Below are 21,232 nucleotides of genomic sequence, written 5' to 3'. Positions count from 1 at the left end.
TTTTAGGATTATGTACTATCCACCACCCCACCTCCTTTTTTTGCTTACTGCCTTAAATGCATGGATGGGTGTTATTGCATCGGACAAATTGACTTCATTTCATGTGACAAAAGTCACAGACACACTCTTAAAACTAACATATGCATCAGTTGCTGCAAATGACTTGAACTAGTGGAAATCATCATTTCCAGCTAGGAGGCAGACAAGACTATGGTAACAGAAGGGTTACAGAGGGCACACCTGTACTCCAAACTGGTATTTGTTCTTTACAAGTGTAGCTGTCATGTCCCCCCGCCCAAAAAAAGAATCCTGGGAGTTGTTTTTGACCAGTCAGCTGAGAATCAGCATTAGAGATCCCTTTGCCGCCTTGTAGTCCAAATAGTTCCCAGATATTCTAAGGAAAGGACATAACTATTAAATCAGATTAAGTCTGTAATGTACATTTTTCCTCTCAGAGAGCTAAGAGGGCTATTCTAGTTGTTGTTTTTCCAGCAAAAACCAGCTATGGCTTGGCAGGAATCTCTGGGTTATTCTGCTATTGCTCTCCTTTCTCTTGTGCTTTCTGCTCTCATTCAAAATGCAAGAAATGGCATAGGATCTCTTTCCTAATCTGCTATAAAGGCAAAGTCAGTTTAGCATTCTGGACAGCAAGGAATTTACAGGAAACTACAGCTTTTCAGTTTAGCTCTTTGCAGAAACGCAGTTCAGACCAACATGGAATAAGTCTTTCCATGACCCAAAGCCAACGTCTGATACCTTAACTTCTGACTTGGAGGACCTCCCTGAAGGCTACAAAGAAGTTTTAAGGCAGCCCAAATCCTAACTAAAAAACTCCTTCAGTTAGCAAGCAAGTTATGAGTAAACCGAAGGAAACAAAGTTTAAAGTGGGGGCAGCAATATCAGATCAGGAAGAAGTGGAGAGAGCTAATTATAAGAGCTATTTTTATTTGATTCATTAACCTGCAGGATGACAAATTAATGGAAATGTTGTACCAAATAGCATTTGGAAGCTGCTCATTCCATTGGCCTCATCAGTGGATACAGCAAGCAGAGATCCAGAATGCTTGACGCTTACGGCTGGCAAGAAAGAAAATATTCTAGTTCCAAGGTATCTCAACAGTTATTGTGATGCTGCGGCCAATACATGTGCTATATTTTCTGCTCAGAGAATTACAGAAACAACTGGACTTTTCTACTTTTAGCCAAGGAAATAATGTGCAACACTGGAAATGTTCCATTACTCATATTCCTACCTAGGGAGGACTTATCTGCAGTGTTCTTGTAGTGATGATGATTGACAAAATGTAGCCCATCTTTTCCCCATCACCACATATGGTAAGGCTCAAGTTGTGTTTCCATCAAGATCTTTATAGTGATGTTGCTATAAAAGGTCATCCTGAGTGTTGTGGTTATTATCTGTTAAATATGGTATCCACTTACTCTTCGAGATACAAGTAGCCATTTTCTTGTGCCAGCCTCTTGGCATGCATCTGAGCATCTCTCGCTGTAGAGCCATAGGAAATGACCATGGCACCGTACTCGCGGCACATTTTAACTCTGGCTGGCAAGGTGCTGGTGGACATGATGACAAACACTGGAATTTGGTGCTCTGAGGCATGATATGCTACTGCCATGGAGAAGTTAGTGTCCGAGGCAACGATCACACCTTTCCTTTGCTGATCCTGCAGAACACAAACCATCAAATCATAGGACATTGGTTAGCAATTAGTTTTACAGGGAGGTCACAACTGGAAAGTGGTAGGCCACAGAATGCGGACTAGCCTACTTTTTGGCTGCTGGCATGCAGCCCCTGGAGTGGTGGCAGTGCAATCTACAAGCCAATAAATTTTGGCCACCTCTGGCTTAAAGGTTGCCAGCTGCGGGTTCCTATCAGAGGACCATAATGCTTCTCACAGCACCTCGCTGGTCTGGGAGCACAGGCTGCACACTGGCAGAAGGCTACAGAACAGAGGAGGAGTGCCCATCTTCAAGCCAGAGGGTTGGCCCTGTAAGAATCTGAAGTTCTCTACAAGGGGGTGGAGCCTAGAAGAAGCAGTCTGGAGGAAGAAACTTACAAGGCCTCAATCTGCTCTCAACCTTTGCTGGAGCAAGTTCCCTGTGTGTCCCTGAAATGCCTATGGGATCTGGCATCAGACCAGACCATGACAGTGGGGCTTACACATCGCAAACCATGGTTCACATCCCCATTTAACTACAAATCATTTTTTGGAAGACCTTCTTAGCTTGGCTGATTTTGTCCAAAGGTGACAAATACAGAGGTGGTGGGTTTTTTAAGGGACGGGGAGAGAAGCGTTCTCTTTCTGGCCAACTTACCTCACAGGGTTGTTTATAAATTGAGTGAAGAGCCACTTCACTCTGATGCTCAGATTTTGCTCCACTGGTTTTCCTACCTGTTGCAAAGACATCAGAAGGTAAAGCACACCCCGCTCCTTCACAGATCCTGTGTACTGAAGGAACTCTTTCTTTAGATATATGTCGATTCCATACTGCTTTGAAAGCCTAGAATACTGAAAACAGTGGAACATTCTGGAGTTAATTTGATCTCTGCCCCTTTCCAAACCACAAAAAGTCTATGGGGTTGTTGTTTTTTAAGTGAATTTGTTGTGCTAGGGTGAAAGAAAGACTGCATTAATTCACTTTAATTGTGCAAACCTAAGGTTCCAGTATGCACTCGAATTCTTCCTGCAAAATACTGACAGACTGGAGGCTCCCATACTGAGCAGAAACCCATGTGAGATAATGAGAAACATTGCTAACAGATGCCCAGCCTGTATAAGCAAAGCTAAAGGAAGGCACTTTGTTTGGGCTAAGTTGCCTTCATCTTTGCCTTGTGCGCAGAAGTTTAAAGCAAGGCCACAATCCGTATGTTATACTAAAGCCAGTGGGGCACCGATAAAGTAAATAACTTCTAGGATGCATTGGGTTTTAACTAGCGTTGTGAAACAAGTCGCTTAGCATACCGTACAAGGCGTTTTCTGGACTCCACACTGAATTTTGAACGCTGCTGCACTGATATCTTCAAATCGAATAAACTTGTAGGCTGGCAGGCTACTTCTTTCTGGACGAACAACTGGATCTCTTAGCAATTCCTCGTTATGGCTGATTATCTTCATTTCCCATGTCTTCACTCCCCCATTTAGGTAATCTTCTTCACCAAAATCTTTCAGTCTCTCAGGGTTGATGGAGGGTGGCCGCTGCCCAATGAGACCATTTCCTACTGGCCCCTCCTTACAGCACCGAAGTTCACAGTGTGCAGGCGCATCCAATTTTCTCACTATACATTCATCTCTATGGAGAAAAGGGAAAGAGAAACAACTGCCTTATGAAACAAGTAGAGTTAAAAACCACACCTGGGTACAGATGCTTTACTTGCATTCTACAATGGCAGTGTAAAAACTGGAACAGGATGGAAAAACCCTTTACACAGGAAAAAGCAGAAGAATGTGGTAGAGACAATTGAGAACAATATTTTTTCAAACAAAAACTATTCCAATATATTTTTTCATTTACTCCTTCACATTCCGATACCTGCTAGGTGAAAAACAGAATTCTGGGGAAAGTGCCAGGAATGTCAAACTGACCAAATCTGCCAGTCCAATGGGATTTATTGGGACTGATTCAAAAAAACAACAAAATGTCCACAGAAAAGACATTCAGATACCTATTTTGGGTACAAAGATATGTGTTACAGAAGCTTGAGAGCAACATTTTAGAACTGAAACCACTGCAAAGCTAAACTTTTATTTAACCCCTTCACACCCAGGACCCACCTGGAGCAGAATGGAATTGCCCTGGACACCTCAGAATGCCAACTTCTGAGCTAACCAAATTAGCCACATAGTGACTTGATGAAATTGATTCAGTAAGCCACAAAATTTCCACTGAAATCAAGTGGAGAGATTGCCATTCCAAGAAATATATTGCATGGTGGAAAAATAGTTGGAAACGCCAATTCCTGAGCTAGGCAAAGCAACCACCAGTCATATTAAGCCAAATGCAAATCAAACACAAAGCCACAAAATGTCCACATAAACCACACTCTACCATTCTGGGTACAGTAAGAAGTGTCAGCAACAGTTGAGAACAGTATTTTAGAACTCAAAGAATCCTTTTTATTAGCCCCTTCATGCCCTAAACCTGCTTGGAACAGCCCAGAAGGCAAGCTTTCAAAACAACAACAACAACAACAACAACAACAACAACAACAGTAGTAGTAGTTGTACCCTGCCCATTTGACTGGGTGGCTCTCATCAAACCAACCAGCTAGTTCAACCAACTAAAATAGTGATTTGGTGTGATTGATGCAGTATGCCACAAAATATCCACAGAAGCCACACCCTGATACCCATTCCAAGCATTAAATGGTATCTCAGAAAAATGACCTCAAACATCAACTTCCAAGCTATCCAAACCAATAAAATCCACAGGTCAAACATGGCTATATGGTGTTGGTTGAATAAGCTGCAAGAAATCCAGAGCAGCCATGTTCTGATACTCATTCCAGGCAATAAACAATATTTCAGAAAAATAGCTCAAACAGCCAACTTTTAACTCATCCAATAGGACCCAATAGGAATGGTGTATTAAGCCTCAAAATGCCCATAGAAGCCATGTTCTGGTGCCCATTCTGGTAACAATGGGATGTCAGACTGTTGAGAATAACATTTTAGAACTCAAAGAATCAGAACAGTGTACTTTTCATTAATCCATTCACGCCCAGATCCCATCCAGTTCAGAACAGGATGACCGTGAACTGCTTGGAACACCAGCTTCCAAGCTAAGCAAATCTACTAGAAAGGCTGAAGCAGAAAACCACAAAACATCAATTAAAACCACACTCCAATACCTGTTCAAGGCACTAAATGGTATTCCAGGGAAATGGCCTGGAATTTTTATAGTCACAAAATATCCACAGAAACCACATTCTGGTACAGTGGTACCTTGGGTTACATATGCTTCAGGTTACAGACTCCACTAACCCAGAAATAGTAATTTGGGTTAAGAACTTTGCTTCAGGATGAGAACAGAAATCGTGCTCCGACGGCACGGCGGCAGCAGGAGGCCCCATTAGCTAAAGTGGTGCTTCAGGTTAAGAACAGTTTCAGGTTAAGAACGGACCTCCGGAACGAATTAAGTACTTAACCCGAGGTACCACTGTATCTGTTTCAGAGCATAAATGGTGTTCTAGAACAGAAGTCCAGAAGCATGTTTCTGAGCTGTTCAAACCAGCTAGATTCACCAGGTATAATGAGACAGACAGATATAATAAATCACAAAACTTCCTCAGAAATCACATTCTGTGGCTCATTCAAGAGAAAGGGCGTGTGTTGGTTCCTTAAGAGTGCTAGGTTCCTTGTTGGAACTTGGACAGCGAACCAACCATTGAAAATTTAGGGGTTTTGTACTAATTTTAGTCAATGCAGTCTAATGGAGAAGGTTGGAGGGGCTAATTCCAATAATTCCAATATTTCTATTCTATTGTTTCTTCCCATAGTTTCCTGCCTATTTCCTATTTTGTTTATTCTGCTTAATTGAAAAGTGAAAGATTATAATCCTGGTGAGCAATAGCTAAACTGGTCATCCTTGTTTGCATCCTACCTTAAAGTTCTCATACCATTTTGTCTGTGCAGCAACCATTCTTTAGCAGGAGATGTTGATTAGATTTCACTGGTAACTAGATTACATGGGCTGATCTTTATACAAGGTATTAGGAGCTCAATATGTCTCCTCGATGCCTTCCAGGACACGTTTGAGATCAGTCTGGGACCAGGGTCAAGAAAGTTCATAGTGGGGATCTCCTGTCATATTAAGTTATGCCAACCTTTTTACTCATGCCATGATCCACAGTAATAAATCATAGAAAAAGATCAGATTGACACACACCTATTCACAATCAGAAATGGTAACTAAGTCTCTGTCTTCCCAGTGTTCAAGCTCAGTTTACTAGCCCTCATCTGGTCCACCACTGTACCCAGACAATGTTCCAGGTCATATACGAGCTCCCCTGAGTCAGATGTTATGGAGAAGTATAGTTGTGCGATGCCACTGTGAACTGAATAAGCCACAAAAACGTCCTCAGAAACCACATTTGGATAACCAATTCAGGGCGCTCAAGGGCATTCTGGAAATACAGCCAGGTGCGCCAACTTCTATGCTAGCTGAACTAACCCAATTTACCAATCACATGAAAGCAAATGATGCCTTAAGCCACAAAACTTCCGCATAAACCAAATTTGGATTAATGGTGTCCCAGAAAAATAGCCCACTTCTGAGCTATCCAAACAAACCCAGGTCAAAATTCACATTGAGCCAGATTGGGGGGGGGGGTAATACAGTAAGCCACAAAACATCTAATAACTGATAACATTCAAATGAACTGACCTGGACCCTGCAATCATCATCTGAGGCCCCTCTTCAAGTGCTTCCTTCACCAGAGGTCTGAAGGGCAGCAACACGAAAAAAGGCCTTTTCTGTGGTGGCTCCCTGCTTGTGGAATGCTCTCCCCAGGGAGGCTCGCCTGGCGCCTTTGTTACATATGTTGGCTAATTAAACCATCTGTGGCCTTTTAAACTCTGGAAGGGTATTGTTTCTGTTTGTTGTCATGGTATGTTTTATATCTATAGCTCTAGATATAGAAATCTGCCCTGTGATCGTCCGATAAAAGGTATTATAGAAATTTAATTAACTGATGACGATGTTCTGGACCATTTTCCCAGAATACCTTTTATTGCCAAGAATGGTAATTGGAACATGGTTTCTGTGGACATTCTGTGTCTTACTATATAATCTGATCTAGCTGGGTGTAACTGGGGAATTTAGTTGGTTTGGCTAGAAGTTGGTGTTCTGGGCCATTTTTCTAGAGCATTGTTTATGGCCTGTAACCAGCATGTGAATATGGTTTCTGTGAACAGTTTCTGGCTTACTACATGAAGCCAATCTAGTCATGTTTAACTGGTGAATCTGGTTGCTTTGACTAGCTTGGAAGGTGTTATGGAAAATCATTTATAGCTCAGAATGGATGTTAGAATGTAGTTTCTGTGGACTTTTCTTTCTTTTTTATTTTTTACTTTGGCTTACTCCATGAATCTAACCTCAGGTTAAGTACTTAATTCGTTCCGGAGGTCCGTTCTTAACCTGATACTGTTCTTAACCTGAAGCACCACTTTAGCTAATGGGGCATCCTGCTGCGCCGCGCCGCTGGAGCACAATTTCTGTTCTCATCCTGAAACAAAGTTCTTAACCCGAGGTACTATTTCTGGGTTAGCGGAGTCTGTAACCTGAAGTGTATGTAACCTGAAGCGTATGTAACCCGAGGTACCACTGTAATCTGTACATGGTGAATTTGTTGGTTTGAGTAGCTCAGAAGTTGACACTCCCAGCAGTCTATTGTCTGGAAACAGTATCCAATAGTTGTCTCTGTGCACATGTTGTGGCTTCCTGCATCAATCCCATCTAGTCACTATTTTCTTGGTTTGGCTAGCTTAAAAGTTGCACTTGTGGGCCATTCCATGACTCTCCTGTGAACATGACATCCGGGGACAGGTTACAATAATTGAAACTACAGTATTGCAACAGTCTAAAACAAACCACAGGTGCAAGAACAGGGTGAGTCCCCAAAACATACATCTCATGCATCAAAGGCCATGGTAAAGTCCAATATTGGAATGGCTTGTGTTCTACAATATTTGTCTCAAGTGCCTTTAATACATCACACTCCCTTTGGCTCATTTATAATAAAGAGCCTATTCCTGCGGGTTCCATCTTTTACACTGTCCCTATACAACTCCCTATACAGCACATACATGCAGTGAATCAGTTTGATTGCAAGATGACAGACAACCATGCATGCTCAGGATCAAATGAATGACTGTGTTCCGGGGGTGGAGTAGCAATGGTGGTGTCAACCATCGTCACAAGCTGCAAGTTAAATGCACATTTTACAAGCAGTAGCAAGAGATGCCCCATTCATTTTAAATATGAGTTGTAGATCAGCTTGCCAGTTTGTGGATTAGCTTCCTCTGCATCAGATACTCCAGGAACCACATATTCTGACTTGTGTGTTTTGCTTGGCCGTTGTATCTTGAAAGCCTTGCTACTTCTCCTCCTATTCAAGTTAGTGCCAGAAGGGTGCAACATGCATCTAAGTTGGAGTAAGTGGAAGGTGCAACCCCTGCACACAGACATACCACAGTTACTTCTCCCCAGCCTCTGTTCCAAACCCATATTTGAGACGTGGTGGGAGGGTGTGACATGCAGAAAATGGGTGGTAGGGAAAGGTTGAGCGTTCTTGTCACACTTGCCACTCCTCTGCAAATCATGCAGGGCCAAGGAACAGTACTTACAAATTTCAATGGAATTTTTAAACTCAATAATGAAAGGAAATACAAAATAAAGCAAGTCCAATAAAAAAGCAGCCATGATGCTTCTGGTGAGCCCAATCTGAGTCTTCTAACTGCTCCTGTCAGCTCTGGAGAAGGCCTTGAGTGGGTACCACTCTAGTCACATTTCCACAAAGCATGGTCTCCTTTGCGTTGCGGTGGGGGCTAGCAAGACACCCCACTGTTGCTGGGCGGGAAAGAGTTTGGCCACCATTAGCAGAGGGCTGTTGCTGAGGAGAATTATATGTTGCCATTTTTTGATTGACAGCCCTAGTCTTTAAATGCCCTGCACGCAGCGTTGAGCTTCCTCTTTTCGCTGCGTGCATCGGATCACCCGCCCTCCCTCCCTATTTTAGGCTGTTTGCTTGACCTTGCTATGCCTGTCATGGGATTGTCTGCTTTTGGGGCAGGGGCCCGGTAGGAATTTTGTCCATTTGGCTGATGCCATTTGGTTTTTGCCTAGTGCGTAGCAAATCGTCACAACTTGTAAGGTTGCAGTTAGGCATTGGTTTGGGAATTGGTTGGTGGAGGGGTATGGATTTGGCTGTGCCTGCCCCTCCAAAAGTGCTGCTGCAAGGGTTTCCCATTAAAGGAACCCAGGGGCTCGCCATGCTTTTGTCCGAACCCTGTCAAGGGGCTAGGGCCACGCAAGAGCCCCCGGGAGCATTTGGGGAGAGGTGAGGCATGGTTCCCAGTCCCGTCTCTCTCCCTGGGTGTCTTACCCTTTTCTGACTTCGCAGGCATGTGAATGTCAGGCTGTCCCTGTGCGTGGTCAGATAGTCGCAACCAATGCCTAAGCAACCATTCACATTGCTTGTAATTTAATAAAGTTGTGGCCAAAATTATGCCAAAAACCTTAAACAAAAATAATGTGTCACTTGTGTTTTATTGGGGGGTGTCTTGGGGACCTCGACACGCAAACATGATGGATTCCAGAAGGATAGCCATGTTAGTCTAATGTAGTAAAATTCAGTGTTATATCATACATCTACACAGCACACATGGCTACATTAATAAACTACTCCAGTGGGACCAAACAGCAAGGAAACTCAAGAGACAGCAGTAAATGTGTCATTTACTGTAGTTCTATGCAGAATACAAAGTAGACTATCAGGCCGTGGATGTGGTTTTTTTTAATATGTTGGGATTTCAAAATTATTTGTTCTAAGTTTTGGAATGGAGAATGGTCTTTTGTATATGACTCTGCTTGGTGGATCTCAAGGTTCTAGTAAAAAAACCCAAAGTAGATCCCACAAGCCTGCCCGTTCCTGCTCTAGACAAAGCTCTGCCTAGAGCAATGTCACAGGGTGAAATCACCCTGTTCCGCTTTTTCAGAAGGCCCAGACAAAAGCAACTCAGGAGTCCACTGAGGATCTTGTCAAACTGAGGTTATTGCTTAAAGGCCTTGTTTGTAGATGCATAATTCTGGTGAAAGGTTTTAAATTAACAAACTGAAAATATATTGGATAGTCAACTTTATTAATCAGTAATTGAGTTTATGTATAATCCCAGTGTAGGGACGCAGGTGGCGCTGTGGGTTAAAGCCTCAGCGCCTAGGACTTGCCGATCGAAAGGTCGGCGGTTCGAATCCCTGCGGCGGGGTGCGCTCCTGCTGCTCGGTCCCAGCGCCTGCCAACCTAGCAGTTCGAAAGCACCTCCGGGTGCAAGTAGATAAATAGGGACCACTTACCAGCGGGAAGGTAAACGGCGTTTCCGTGTGCGGCTCTGGCTCGCCAGAGCAGCGATGTCACACTGGCCACGTGACCCGGAAGTGTCTCCGGACAGCGCTGGCCCCTGGCCTCTTAAGTGAGATGGGCGCACAACCCCAGAGTCTGTCAAGACTGGCCCGTACGGGCAGGGGTACCTTTACCTTTACCTTTATAATCCCAGTACACTAAAACAAAATCCTATGCATTTAATTCAGAAGTAAGTCTCACTGTTTCCAGTGACAGGATTATGTTTGAGGGGATTTTTTTGTTTTTTGTTTTTATTTGTTTGTTTGTTAAATATGCATGCATAATAGAACTGTGAGACTTGGAGACATGCCTGTTTTTTTCCATTTCAGTTTTAGTGGGATTAGTAAAACATGCAATGCGATTTTAAAACCTACTTTTTTGCAAATAGCTTCTTTGCAAAGCTGAGGAAGAAAACACAGAAAAGCCACATGGGTATGAAAGGCAATAAAGGAGTGAAAGAAATTAGCAGCCAGCCCTCCTGCTCCTGGCAGAACGGGAGAGATGCTAAAGTCCTATAACAGTCTGTCAGATACCAAGTTTGCTTCCACATCAGAGTCCCCTTTAGTACTGCTGAGGGACATTGCTTTTTAATAACTAGCTGAAAGTTAAATTGAAATGAAGATTTCATAGAAGCATTTAATATAGCACTATCATATCCAGCAAGATCCTCTTATAATGTGTACTCAAAAGTACTGCACTTACAAGAGGTTATTTGAGGGGCAATTAACAGGCTGTTCATTAGTAATCTACCCACTGCCTTGCAGGATATATTTGGGAGACGAAAAGGCTAAGGAGCAAACCCTACACAAATCCAGAGTGAAGTCCCTAAGATGGTTGGATGGTGCCTTGTACGCCTCCTCCTGGCTACTCCTGCAGCCAAGCTGGTGCCAAATGTATTGCTCTGCTTTCCTTTGGCCCACATCAGCAAGGCTGAGAGAGGGTCTTGCAGACTGGGCAGCCCATGACCCCAATACACACTGCCCAGGCTTGTGTCCTGGAAAGGTCACTCTAGTACTGCTAATGCAGCAAAAAACAATGCAGGAGGCAGCAGTTATGCATGACTGGCCTCCGCAGCCACAGCAAGCACTGTGATTCTCCAGCGGTTTTACTTCACCTCTGGAGGCGCACTCCATTGTCTCTCGAGACAAGACCGATGCCAATGACAATGCTAGTAATCTCTGAGCTCCGATCAACAAGATATAAAGCAAGGAAGATTCTAGTTTTATATAGACTCAGTCAGGTTCTATTTTGGACTTTAATTACTTGTTTCCTACCATTTTTATTTACCTTTTTTATAGGAAAAAGTGATATTTTGCACTTACACACAAGAAGGGATGGGGAGGCCAGTAATCCTCTTGGAGCAGACCTGATATTGAGGCTTTCCCCCATTTTTTGTGTGCCTTTTTGTGTGTACGTGAAAAGAACAAGTAACGGGCAATTTGTTATTCATCACTAGTACTATTGTCTCCTGTGCCTTTAAATAACACAGTTCCCCATTGCAAATCTAGACTATTTTAGTGCTTCCTATCCAAACCGAGGGATTAGTGATCAATTTCCCATTGAATAACCTCTCTCCCCACGTCCGTTTCTGATCCTGAGAATTGTCCGATGTTAGTTCCTGTGTGTCAGTGGGGATATTTAATTACTAATTTATCATCATCATCAATATTAGGTGAGAAAGAGGAAACATGATAGATGTGTATAAAATTATACATTGTGTAGAGAATCTGAACAGAGAAAAGCTTTTCCTTTTCATAGCACTAGAACTCAGGGTGTCCAATGGAAGATTCATTCTTCCCACAGTGCATACTTAAAACTGAAATTTGCTCCCACAGGAGACAGTGGTGGCCACCAATTTGGATGGCTTTAAAAGAAGATTAGACAAATTCACAGAGGATAAAGTTATCAGTGGCCACTAGCCACGATGACTGTGTTCCACATTCACTGTTTGAGGCAATATGCTTTTGAATACCAGTTGCTGGAAGCGGCAGGAGGGGAGAGTGTTGTTGTCTTCAGGTCCTGCTTGTAAGCTTCTCACAGGCATCTGGTTGGCCTCTGTGAGAACAGGATGCTGGACTAAATGGGCCATTGGCCTGATCCAGCTGGCTTTTCTTATGTTCTTATTTTAAATACAGAAATGACGCTGTATTTTATTTCAACTGCCTTTTGTCATCCCTGCTGTTTTTCAACTAATTTTGCTCTTTTAGATTTTATTGATCTTAAAATAATGTCTATCATTTTACTCTTGTAATTATCACACTGTACAGTCTGAATGAATGTGAGGTGCTCTGAGTGATATACTATACTAGTATAATACTACTAAATAATAATAGGCAGTAATACTGATCCTAAAAGCTATAAACGTCAGTTGAAGTTACCAGGGGGACCTTGGCTGGGTGCAATTTACTTGTGAATAGACATTACAGAAGGAAGGGTTTTGGCAATGGGTATGGGCGTTGCTAGATAATTTGACACTGTATTAAATGCTATGTGCATCTAGTTTTAATTCTTCCAGCTAATGCCTCAGCAGTGCTAAATGGTTCTAGTGTGGAAGCATCCATTACATAATGGCAATTTGATTGGCTTACATGAGAGCATCTTCAATTGCACTGCTTCTAGCTCCATGCACATTACAAGGAAAGTTGGGATTTGATCTTTCAAATGTTTATGCATTATCCTAACTTTTTGTTGGCTCAGGTCTTTGGACTTGAAGTCTGGGAGACAAATAAATGTCTTGAACATTCCACAAGGCTTCTTAAGCTCAACTGAAGACTCTGGACACTGCTGTAATACAATTAGCTTTAAACATCCATAAATTCCCGTCAAAATATACTTCTAATGTGATCATGACAACAGCTAAAGGAATGCATCTAAAACTGAATACAACCCATGGGATAAGTACCATTTACTGATATTTCTGTTGGGCTGTTGCCGCTCATTTTAAACAGAATCTTTACAACAAGAGGTCAAAAGATCCAGAGATTTAAAGCAAATCCACAAGAATTAATTTGTAGGCACAATAAAACACATCTACGTAATTTCTGATGGCGCCTTGAATTCTAGCAATTTATTCAAGAGTTAATGGTTTTTGCCCACTGTTTGAAAATAAACACACAGACTGCAGTTACTTGGGAATGAGGAACAGATAAAGTAGAAGAACATATTATCGTCATCATTACCTATAAAGCACGGCAATGAAATAAACAAAGAAGTGAAGCAATACTCCAACTACTGCACCATAAGGAGGCAGGAAGGATCCAGAGGAGGCGACGGCCAGTGGCTTGGCCCCAGACACAAACCTAGGCCTTTCCATAATTCCTAAGGGGGAGAAATAAACACTCTAGGTCTACGTCACATGGCAACATTCTCCAACCTTTGCCAGAAAGGGTCATATTCTTCTTCTTCTCTGAAGCGTTCCCTGGGAGTTCGGTTCTTAAAAACCCTGGAGTAGAGAAATTGTGCAGCAAAATTCATAGCAATGCCTTGGTTGTTATTGAAAGGTAGGAGTCCCAGCCAATGAGCAAAACTTGCCTTTCCAAATACTGTCAGGAAGGGCAGCAAAGCAGTCTGCCTGGCGAACAGGCTGCTGAAAGACGTCCTCCCACTCAAGATGGGACAAAGAAACGACTTTGAGGATTGGCTGCTACTATTTAAAGAGATTATTTCACAGGCCAACCTGTCCCTGTCAATTTGAGTCAGGCCCTGGATTATACTTCACTGGCATTCAGTTAGCTGAATGTTTAAAGCTTTAGATGTTCACTGCTGAGCTGAAGAACGATATTGTGGTTTGTTGCAAAGCTGCAAAGTGTCTCTTTCTAGGAAATGAGATAAGCGGAAGGGTTCAAACTTTGCACTTCCATTGTATGCTTACCAGTGCTTTTGAGGAGCAAATTTAAGGAATGTCGGCACAACAGCTTCCCACACTACCATGAAGAACTGAGAGATGGAGAAAACAGCCCAGCCATGGTTATCTGCAAAATAAGAGAAATCATTCTTAAATTCACAAAAAGTCACAAAGTTTAACCGTTCTTGAAACAGGGTTATAATTTGGTAACAGACTGCACACAAATCGGCTTATGGATCTCAGAGAATGTAAGGACACACAGAGCTAACACTGTCATATTCATGCAGCAAACCATGAAATCTTACTTAGGCCATATCTCTGTGCTGCAGCTCTTGTTGATTAGCTCTGTCTCTCATTGCTCCGCAAAGGGAAAAAAAATGAGAAGAGGACACAGAGATCGAGGAGGAGACAAAATTGCTCAGCCCCTTTCAACATCTGGGGAGATGGTAGGTGCTTCTACACGTTGTCTGTCTTGACCCAAGTTTCTTTCAAATTTCCATTTTTCTAGAGAAAAATGCAAAGACCCCCAAGACAGTTTTAGGTCATTATTTTTGACAAACATTGTTTCACTAATATGGTGATACTGACTGAGCTGAATCTGGAAGGTGCTGAGTTGCCATCCTTGGTTTAAAATTAACTAGCCATAGTCGGAGCTGTTCATCTTCTTAACGGTAGATAAAGGGTAAAGGAGCTATTACTGTACTGGCCTTCCTTTCATTCCCACCTGTCATACTCTATTGCTGCTGGGAAATCCTCTTATCCTGTTCTTCATGCCTTTAACTGACCAGGTTTGCCTTTCTTAATTCTTTCAGGAGACAGTGTTACTCCACCATTATATATAAACAATATAAGTCTTGGTTTCAGTATGTCTAGTAACAAACGATTTTTCTTTTTAATCTCGTGGGACAGTTGGAAAACAAACAATAGACTTTCAGAATATTTCCCTAATGCTGACCCTGCTCTCTCTGCACTGTAATCCTGCTCAAATCCTCTCCGCAACCAGGACAGTCTTTGCTAAAGAATTAATCTGGACTTTCTCACTGCCCTTTTCCTTTATATGCCGCCTCAGGAAATTCAGCATCCTTCCTTTGTTACTAGTACTATTATTGGTTGGTGTCAGATTATCCTGGTGCACTTTCTATTGATGCCCAAAAAACGAACTTCAGTCTGGCCTCCACCTCCATCCATCCCAAATGAACTTCTGCCAGGCAATTGCTTGTACATATTGCCCAGTGGTTTGGCTAAGTCTATAGTTTATCCATTCACACTCCCTTTACTGATAGACAGTTTCAACTTTATAGCATTGGCCTCCTTTGTATGGCAAAGGTACTGGAGTCTTGTGGTGCTTTTTGGAATAAGCTGTTTGTTTACAAAACATACAGGTGCACAACAGATGGGAAAGAAGCATACATGAATGCAAGCAGTAGTAATCCTGTACCAAAAGCAGTGAAGCACCCCAAGATCTTGGCAAGCTACTTCTGCCACCCAGAAATCTCTTGGCAACAGCTTCTGCAAGCTCTCAACTCAATTTGTATTCTAAGTTCTGCCTGCATTCATTCAAACTTTATTTCCAAGCTTACAACCAGTTGGGGTTGGATACAAGCTTCAGTGGCTTGGAGTAGTCACTGGTCTCAGATATCATTAATGAGGACTAGGGCTGGGCGATATATTGATATATTGTCCAAAGCCAGCTTGAAGTGCACACCATAATATTGGTTTCATAATTTTTGACCTGGCAATATATCGTGAATTGTGTGTGTGTGTGTGTGTGTGTGTGTGTGTGTCTGCGTCTGCTATGCAGAAACCATGATTTGGGGAAAATGTGAAGCCAGCCAATGCCTCTACATAGCTCCATCCTTATTTCGGACATTGTGATATATCGGTATAGTGTGATGTTTAGCTGGTGTTATATCACAATGTTGATATATTGCCCAGCTCTAATGAAGACCTTCATTAATTGCCAAGCTAAAGAGAAAGAAGCCCATTCTGCACAACCAATAATATTACACAGCAGACTCACACATTTGTACTTTGCCCCACTAAGAGATCACAGCAGTCTAGGGATAGATAAATGGTTGGATGCTGGTATGAGCTATATGCTTTCTTGGGTTTAATATCTTCTTATTCAATTGCAAAAGTTTTTGAGAACCAGATCAACTTACTGGGAGTAACCCTCAAGTTAGAACACATTCCTATTCTCTCTGACGTTTCCCGTCTGTGTGCCCCAGGTAGCTAAGAAAAACATTCTCAAACTAGTTATCAAAATTCAAGGAAACATTCCAACCAGATTAAAAGTGTGGCTGGGGAAATGGGTGTGGCATGGAGAGGATCACAAGTGAGCTGGAGGACCTCATCAGGCCACAAGGCTTGAAGTTCCCCAACCCCGATGTAAAAGATTATAATATCAGTGAGCTTCGTGACTGGGCAGGGATTTGAATCCAACTCTCCCTTGTCCTACCATGGTATTCTAACTGCTATAACCCACATTAGCTTTCCCTTGCAGATGTTTCACCGCATATTTCAGTAAATTGCTTGCACATATATTAGTCAGTTCAGGTGCCATATGGACCATCTCCTCATAGTATGGCTGGTTCTTCTCTTTGCTTCTACATTTCACAAGGAAGGGGTGTGTTTGCAGACACACTGAGAGGATGTTGGCTATTTAAAGCCTGATCCTGCTAAGCTTTCCCGTGTGATTCTGCTGTCTGTTCCTTTGACAATGAATGACCCCTGTGGCCAGTTATTACCAAAGCCTTTAGCACAGCAAAAGATGCTTCTACTTTATCAAATACCGTGATTTTCCAATGAGATAAAGGCATGTAGAAGTGTCCTCATAATGTCTTCCTCCACCTAAATGGTTACAGCACCAACTGCGAAAGATAACCGGGCCAGCTTGCTTTCTGATCTGCGAATCTCTGCGGGCTGCTAAGAGTAAGTGTGTAAGTGGCCTTGAGAGGATCAGGGTCGACAAGATCAGGGGACAGAGAGATTGAACAGCCACCGAAAGGTGAAGCCAAATGCAGGGTCAATGTAGGCCAGGATTCATGTCTGAAGGAGCAGGCCAGGCTGAGATGACTCCCCAAAAGCTCATGGATATGAAATAAAAAGAGTATATTTCCCCAACAACTGTAGAGGGCACCTCTTTGACGTAGGGGAGGCAGCTGACCAGGAGTGGGATTGGAGAGGAGGCTGAGGCAAGACTCCCCAAGGGAGGGTGTTCGAAAAAGACTGAGAGGCTGCCAGCTCTGCAGGCAAGGGGTGTGACATAACAGTTTCTGAGCCCCACAGGGGTGTCACAGAAATAATGTAGTTAGTCAGGGGAGCTGTGGACTAAAAAATGTTGAAAACCTCTGCCTTACACAATCCATCAGGGATGTCAAAATGGAATACCTAAACTTCTTTCCTTTCCAATCAGTGTAAGTAGCTGCAAGCTTAAACATTCAAAGTCTCTTAGGCTGTTCTAGACTCCTATTGATCTAAATCCCTTTCCCCTTCTTCCAGCTGTGTCCAATTAGACCGACTTAGCTTTGAATCACAGTTCACTCTGCGTTTAAAAGCAATCTTCACGACCAGCTTAGTGCCACTCCAGAACTCGTACTCTGGATGGACTGAACCAAAAGAAAAGGGAAATTAAATCTGGAGTAAGTCTTTCAGCAGCCTGTCAGCCAGGGAATCAACTAACTGTTTGGCTGTTTTGTTTTGGGGTTTACTTTTAGGTCATTTCCCAGAAAGCAAGGAGGCAAAGTTGTCGTCTCTCCCCCAGGTTATTTTCTTTAGTTGTACAGTTTGGTAACTTTTTGGGCAAGCTGTGCCCCTAGAGCGGCTCAGAGCACCTGGCCAGTGTCTCTAACTCAATCTTACACTGTATTGGCCCACATATATGGCGCACTTTCCCCCCAAATTCCGATTATGAAAAGTTAAGTGTGGCTTACCCTTACGGTCTCGCTGCTGAAACAGCTGCCCAGGAGGGCCATCGGGGGGTGCGGGGCAATGGTGCACAGCCCGCCCGCAGCACCAAAGCCTCCCCTGACGCCGGCTTGGGGAGGCAGTGCCAGGAGTGCTGGGAGGCGGTAGTGCCAGGAGGCAGGCGCCCAGCATGCTAGAAACCAGGCGCTGGCTTGGGAAGCAGGGCGCCGAGAGGCAGCCATCCCTCGTTCAGGGCAGCAGTGCTAGGAGGCAGCTTGCACCAGCAAATAAGTCTTGAATTTTAAAGGTGCAGCTTATTTGCGGGTGCGGCTTATATTCGGACCAATACGGTACTTGATTTACTCCCAAGTAAGTTCCAATAAGTTCCGGGACACGGGTGGCACTGAAGGTTAAACCACAGAGCCTAGGACTTGCCGATCAGAAGGTCGGCGGTTCGAATCCCCGCGACGGGGTGAGCTCCCATTGCTCGGTCCCTGCTCCTGCCAACCTAGCAGTTCGAAAGCACATCAAAGTGCAAGTAGATAAATAGGTACCGCTTCAGCGGGAAGGTAAACGGCGTTTCCGTGCACTGCTCTGGTTCACCAGAAGCAGCTTAGTCATGCTGGTCACACGACCCGGAAGCTGTACACCGCCTCCCTCGGCCAATAAAGCGAGATGAGCGCCGCAACCCCAGAGTCAGCCACGACTGGACCTAATGGTCAGGGGTCCCTTTACCTTAAGTTCCAATAAGCTTGAAATGTAGCAGTGGTGTCTGCAGTGGGGTGGAGCTGCTCTCCTGACACCAGTGTTGCTGCTACTTACCTGGATGGGTCTGGGGGGCGGGCAGCGTCAAGATCAGGGCTTTGTGGGAACTCCAAATTAGTGGCAGTAGTCCCACCCATTTACTTGCACAGCTCCAGCTTTGCCACTGCTCTGTCCCTGCCAAGTCCAGGTAAGCAGCAACGATGGCAGGGTTAGGAGGGCAGCTGCACTCACAACATTAGCAGCTACTGGCTTCTTTGAAATAGAGGAAGAGTTGACGTGTATTCGATGCGAAGTCTGCTGCTAGCTGACTTTGGACCAACCCAGGTATTCTCACTGTACCTCTGTTTCTATATCAAACTATTGCCCAAATGTCAATGAAAAGTACCACAAAAATGCAAGCACATATTGACTACGGGCACTTCCTGATCTTGGAACCTATAAAACATACTCCATCCGTGTTATGCACATCGGATATGTTGCAAATGCATGTCCACCCTTGTCTGCTGTGGCTGGACCTTCCAAAGAAACCATTTTTCAAGGGTTACATCACCAATGTGATTCAGGTGCCTTCTCAGGAAGCAAATGTTGGGCACTGCCCATCATCTGGGACAGGTTTTCCCAAACCTGGGTCTCCAGCAGGTTTTGGAATACAGTTCCCATCATCCCTGGCTACTGGTCCTGCTAGCTAGGGATGATGGGAGTTGTAATCCAAAGACAGCTGGAGACCCAAGTTTGGGAAAGCCTGATCTAGGGGATCCATCTCTAAACTACTTCAGTATTTGTCCTACTGAAGTGGAAACAGGCAGCTGATGGCATATGGTCACAGAAAAGAAAGGAAGCAGATATGTTACACAGCCTTCAACTTTGGGCTCAGTTTAGGAAATTTAACCAACTTCTCTTTTAAAAACAGAAAACAGACCATACTTTGTCACTACAAAGCCCCACCTGTCTTCAAGCAGTCCTGAAGGGCAGGCCTGGAACCAATGTAGCTTTTCTCAGCTTCGGCAAACAATACTTAGCACCAGATATTGGCACCAAAAACTCCCAAAGACATTTTTTCAGGAGTCTGACTCACTTGCTGCTGGCAGGATGTCTCAGCGTACTACAAGCCGTATTGTGCTTGAACAGACTTGGCTCTTCAGGGAGGCCTCCCAGTGCCCCTTCCCTTCGTGACACATGGTTCTCATTAGGTAGTTATATGCATCGTTATGCGGGCCAGTTGTTCTTGGACATGTGACTATGCAGCGAGTTGTTTTGCAGTGTCTGTGCCATTGGGCTCGTTCAGGGTTAGGAAAACTCGTGGCCCACCAAACTCCCGTCATCCCCAACCATCAGCCAAGCTGTCTGGGGCTGATGGGAGTTGAACTCTGAATGTACATTAGACATATTGTTAAATTCCACCTCAATCTCTGAGCAGTGAAAGACTCCAGGGGTCCCAGAAGTCTGGTTTCCTTGGAGTGCAAGTCAGCAGAGACTATTGTGTCTTTAGTATATATGGTTTTATTTACACATATATACAACCTGCATGTAAGATGGGTGGTATTACAATGCCCACCCTAGACCTTGCTTCCCTTTTAGGTTTTCAGGGGAGCCAAAGGTGCAGCACAGAGCAAGACAAGGCATGTCTCTCTACAGATTCTAGCTAGCTTCCCTCCCTCCCTCCCTCCCTCCCTCTCTCTCACACACAAACACCAGACCTCCCAGTCTCCATATTTTCCAGGGACAGCCCCAGATTTACAGAGTCCGTCCTGGGTTCTGATTTGATCCTGGAATGTCCCACTTTTCCTTAGGACGTCTCTATTTTCATTGGAGAAATGTTGGAGGGTGTGGAGTTATGTGACCCTCGAGCCAAGGAGATAAGTAACTATACAACCTTTAGAAGATATCTGAAGGCAGCCTTGTATACTTTTACTATGTTTTTCTATATGTTGGAAGCTTCTCAGAGTGGCTGGGGAAACCCAGTGAGATGGGCAGCACATAAAAGTATTATTATTGTTATTATTGAATAGGACGTCCCTATTTCCACTGGAGAAATGTTGGAGGGTATCTCTCTCACACACATACACAGATACTTTTCCTACATAGCAGCTAGGTGAGAGGGGTGGGGTGAAGGCCTGAGGGGAAAAGGTCTACCCATTTGTTCTATGGCAAAGGGCAACTTCTTCGTTTATGCTAAATCATGGTACATACCTAGCCAACCAAAGCCATTACCTTGACAAAGGGACTGGGCGGGCGGGCTGCACAGCCTTTTTGATTGGATTTACTGGACAAAGGATCACAGGCCTGGAAGGGATCCACGGATATCATCCAGGCAGACACCCCGCCCCAACTCAGAATATGAATGAAATTCCTAAAACCAAGAAATTATGTACTCAACAATAGAGAATGATGCATCAGTGCTGAGCTGATGTGCCATGCAGTGATTGTTGTTGTTGTTTAGTCATTTAGTCGTGTCCGACTCTTCGTGACCCCATGGACCAGAGCACGACAGGCACTCCTGTCTTCCACTGCCTCCCGCAGTTTGGTCAAACTCATGCTGGTAGCTTCGAGAACACTGTCCAACCATCTCATCCTCTGTTGTC

The 21,232-nt window shown here is 43.8% G+C and overlaps 1 protein-coding gene across 6 annotated transcripts in view; it reads right to left on the bottom strand.

Moving 5' to 3' along the window:
- SRR (serine racemase) overlaps nucleotides 1-14,115 on the bottom strand; it is a 28,186-nt gene extending 14,071 nt beyond the window's left edge. The window contains exons 1-6 of one of the 6 annotated variants that reach the window (XM_079977017.1): nucleotides 14,007-14,023; nucleotides 13,315-13,453; nucleotides 10,510-10,536; nucleotides 2,982-3,309; nucleotides 2,412-2,528; nucleotides 1,441-1,682 (exon numbers count right to left, since the gene is read on the bottom strand). In XM_079977017.1, the coding sequence (XP_079833143.1) occupies nucleotides 1,441-1,682; nucleotides 2,412-2,528; nucleotides 2,982-3,309; nucleotides 10,510-10,536; nucleotides 13,315-13,448 (848 nt within the window). In that variant the 5' untranslated portion in view covers nucleotides 13,449-13,453; nucleotides 14,007-14,023. Of the gene's footprint in view, nucleotides 1-1,440; nucleotides 1,683-2,411; nucleotides 2,529-2,981; nucleotides 3,310-10,509; nucleotides 10,537-13,314; nucleotides 13,781-14,006 lie in introns of those variants that run through there. The other 5 variants (XR_013839153.1, XM_079977019.1, XM_079977020.1 and 2 more) reach the window with 5 other exon arrangements.
- Between the last annotated feature and the right edge of the window lie 7,117 nt (nucleotides 14,116-21,232).

This window comes from Podarcis cretensis (assembly GCF_951804945.1).
Source record: "Podarcis cretensis genome assembly, chromosome: 5".
NCBI classification, from domain to species: domain Eukaryota; kingdom Metazoa; phylum Chordata; class Lepidosauria; order Squamata; family Lacertidae; genus Podarcis; species Podarcis cretensis.
The sequence above is the reverse complement of the archived record's forward strand: the minus strand, read 5'-3'. Positions and strand labels throughout refer to the sequence as shown.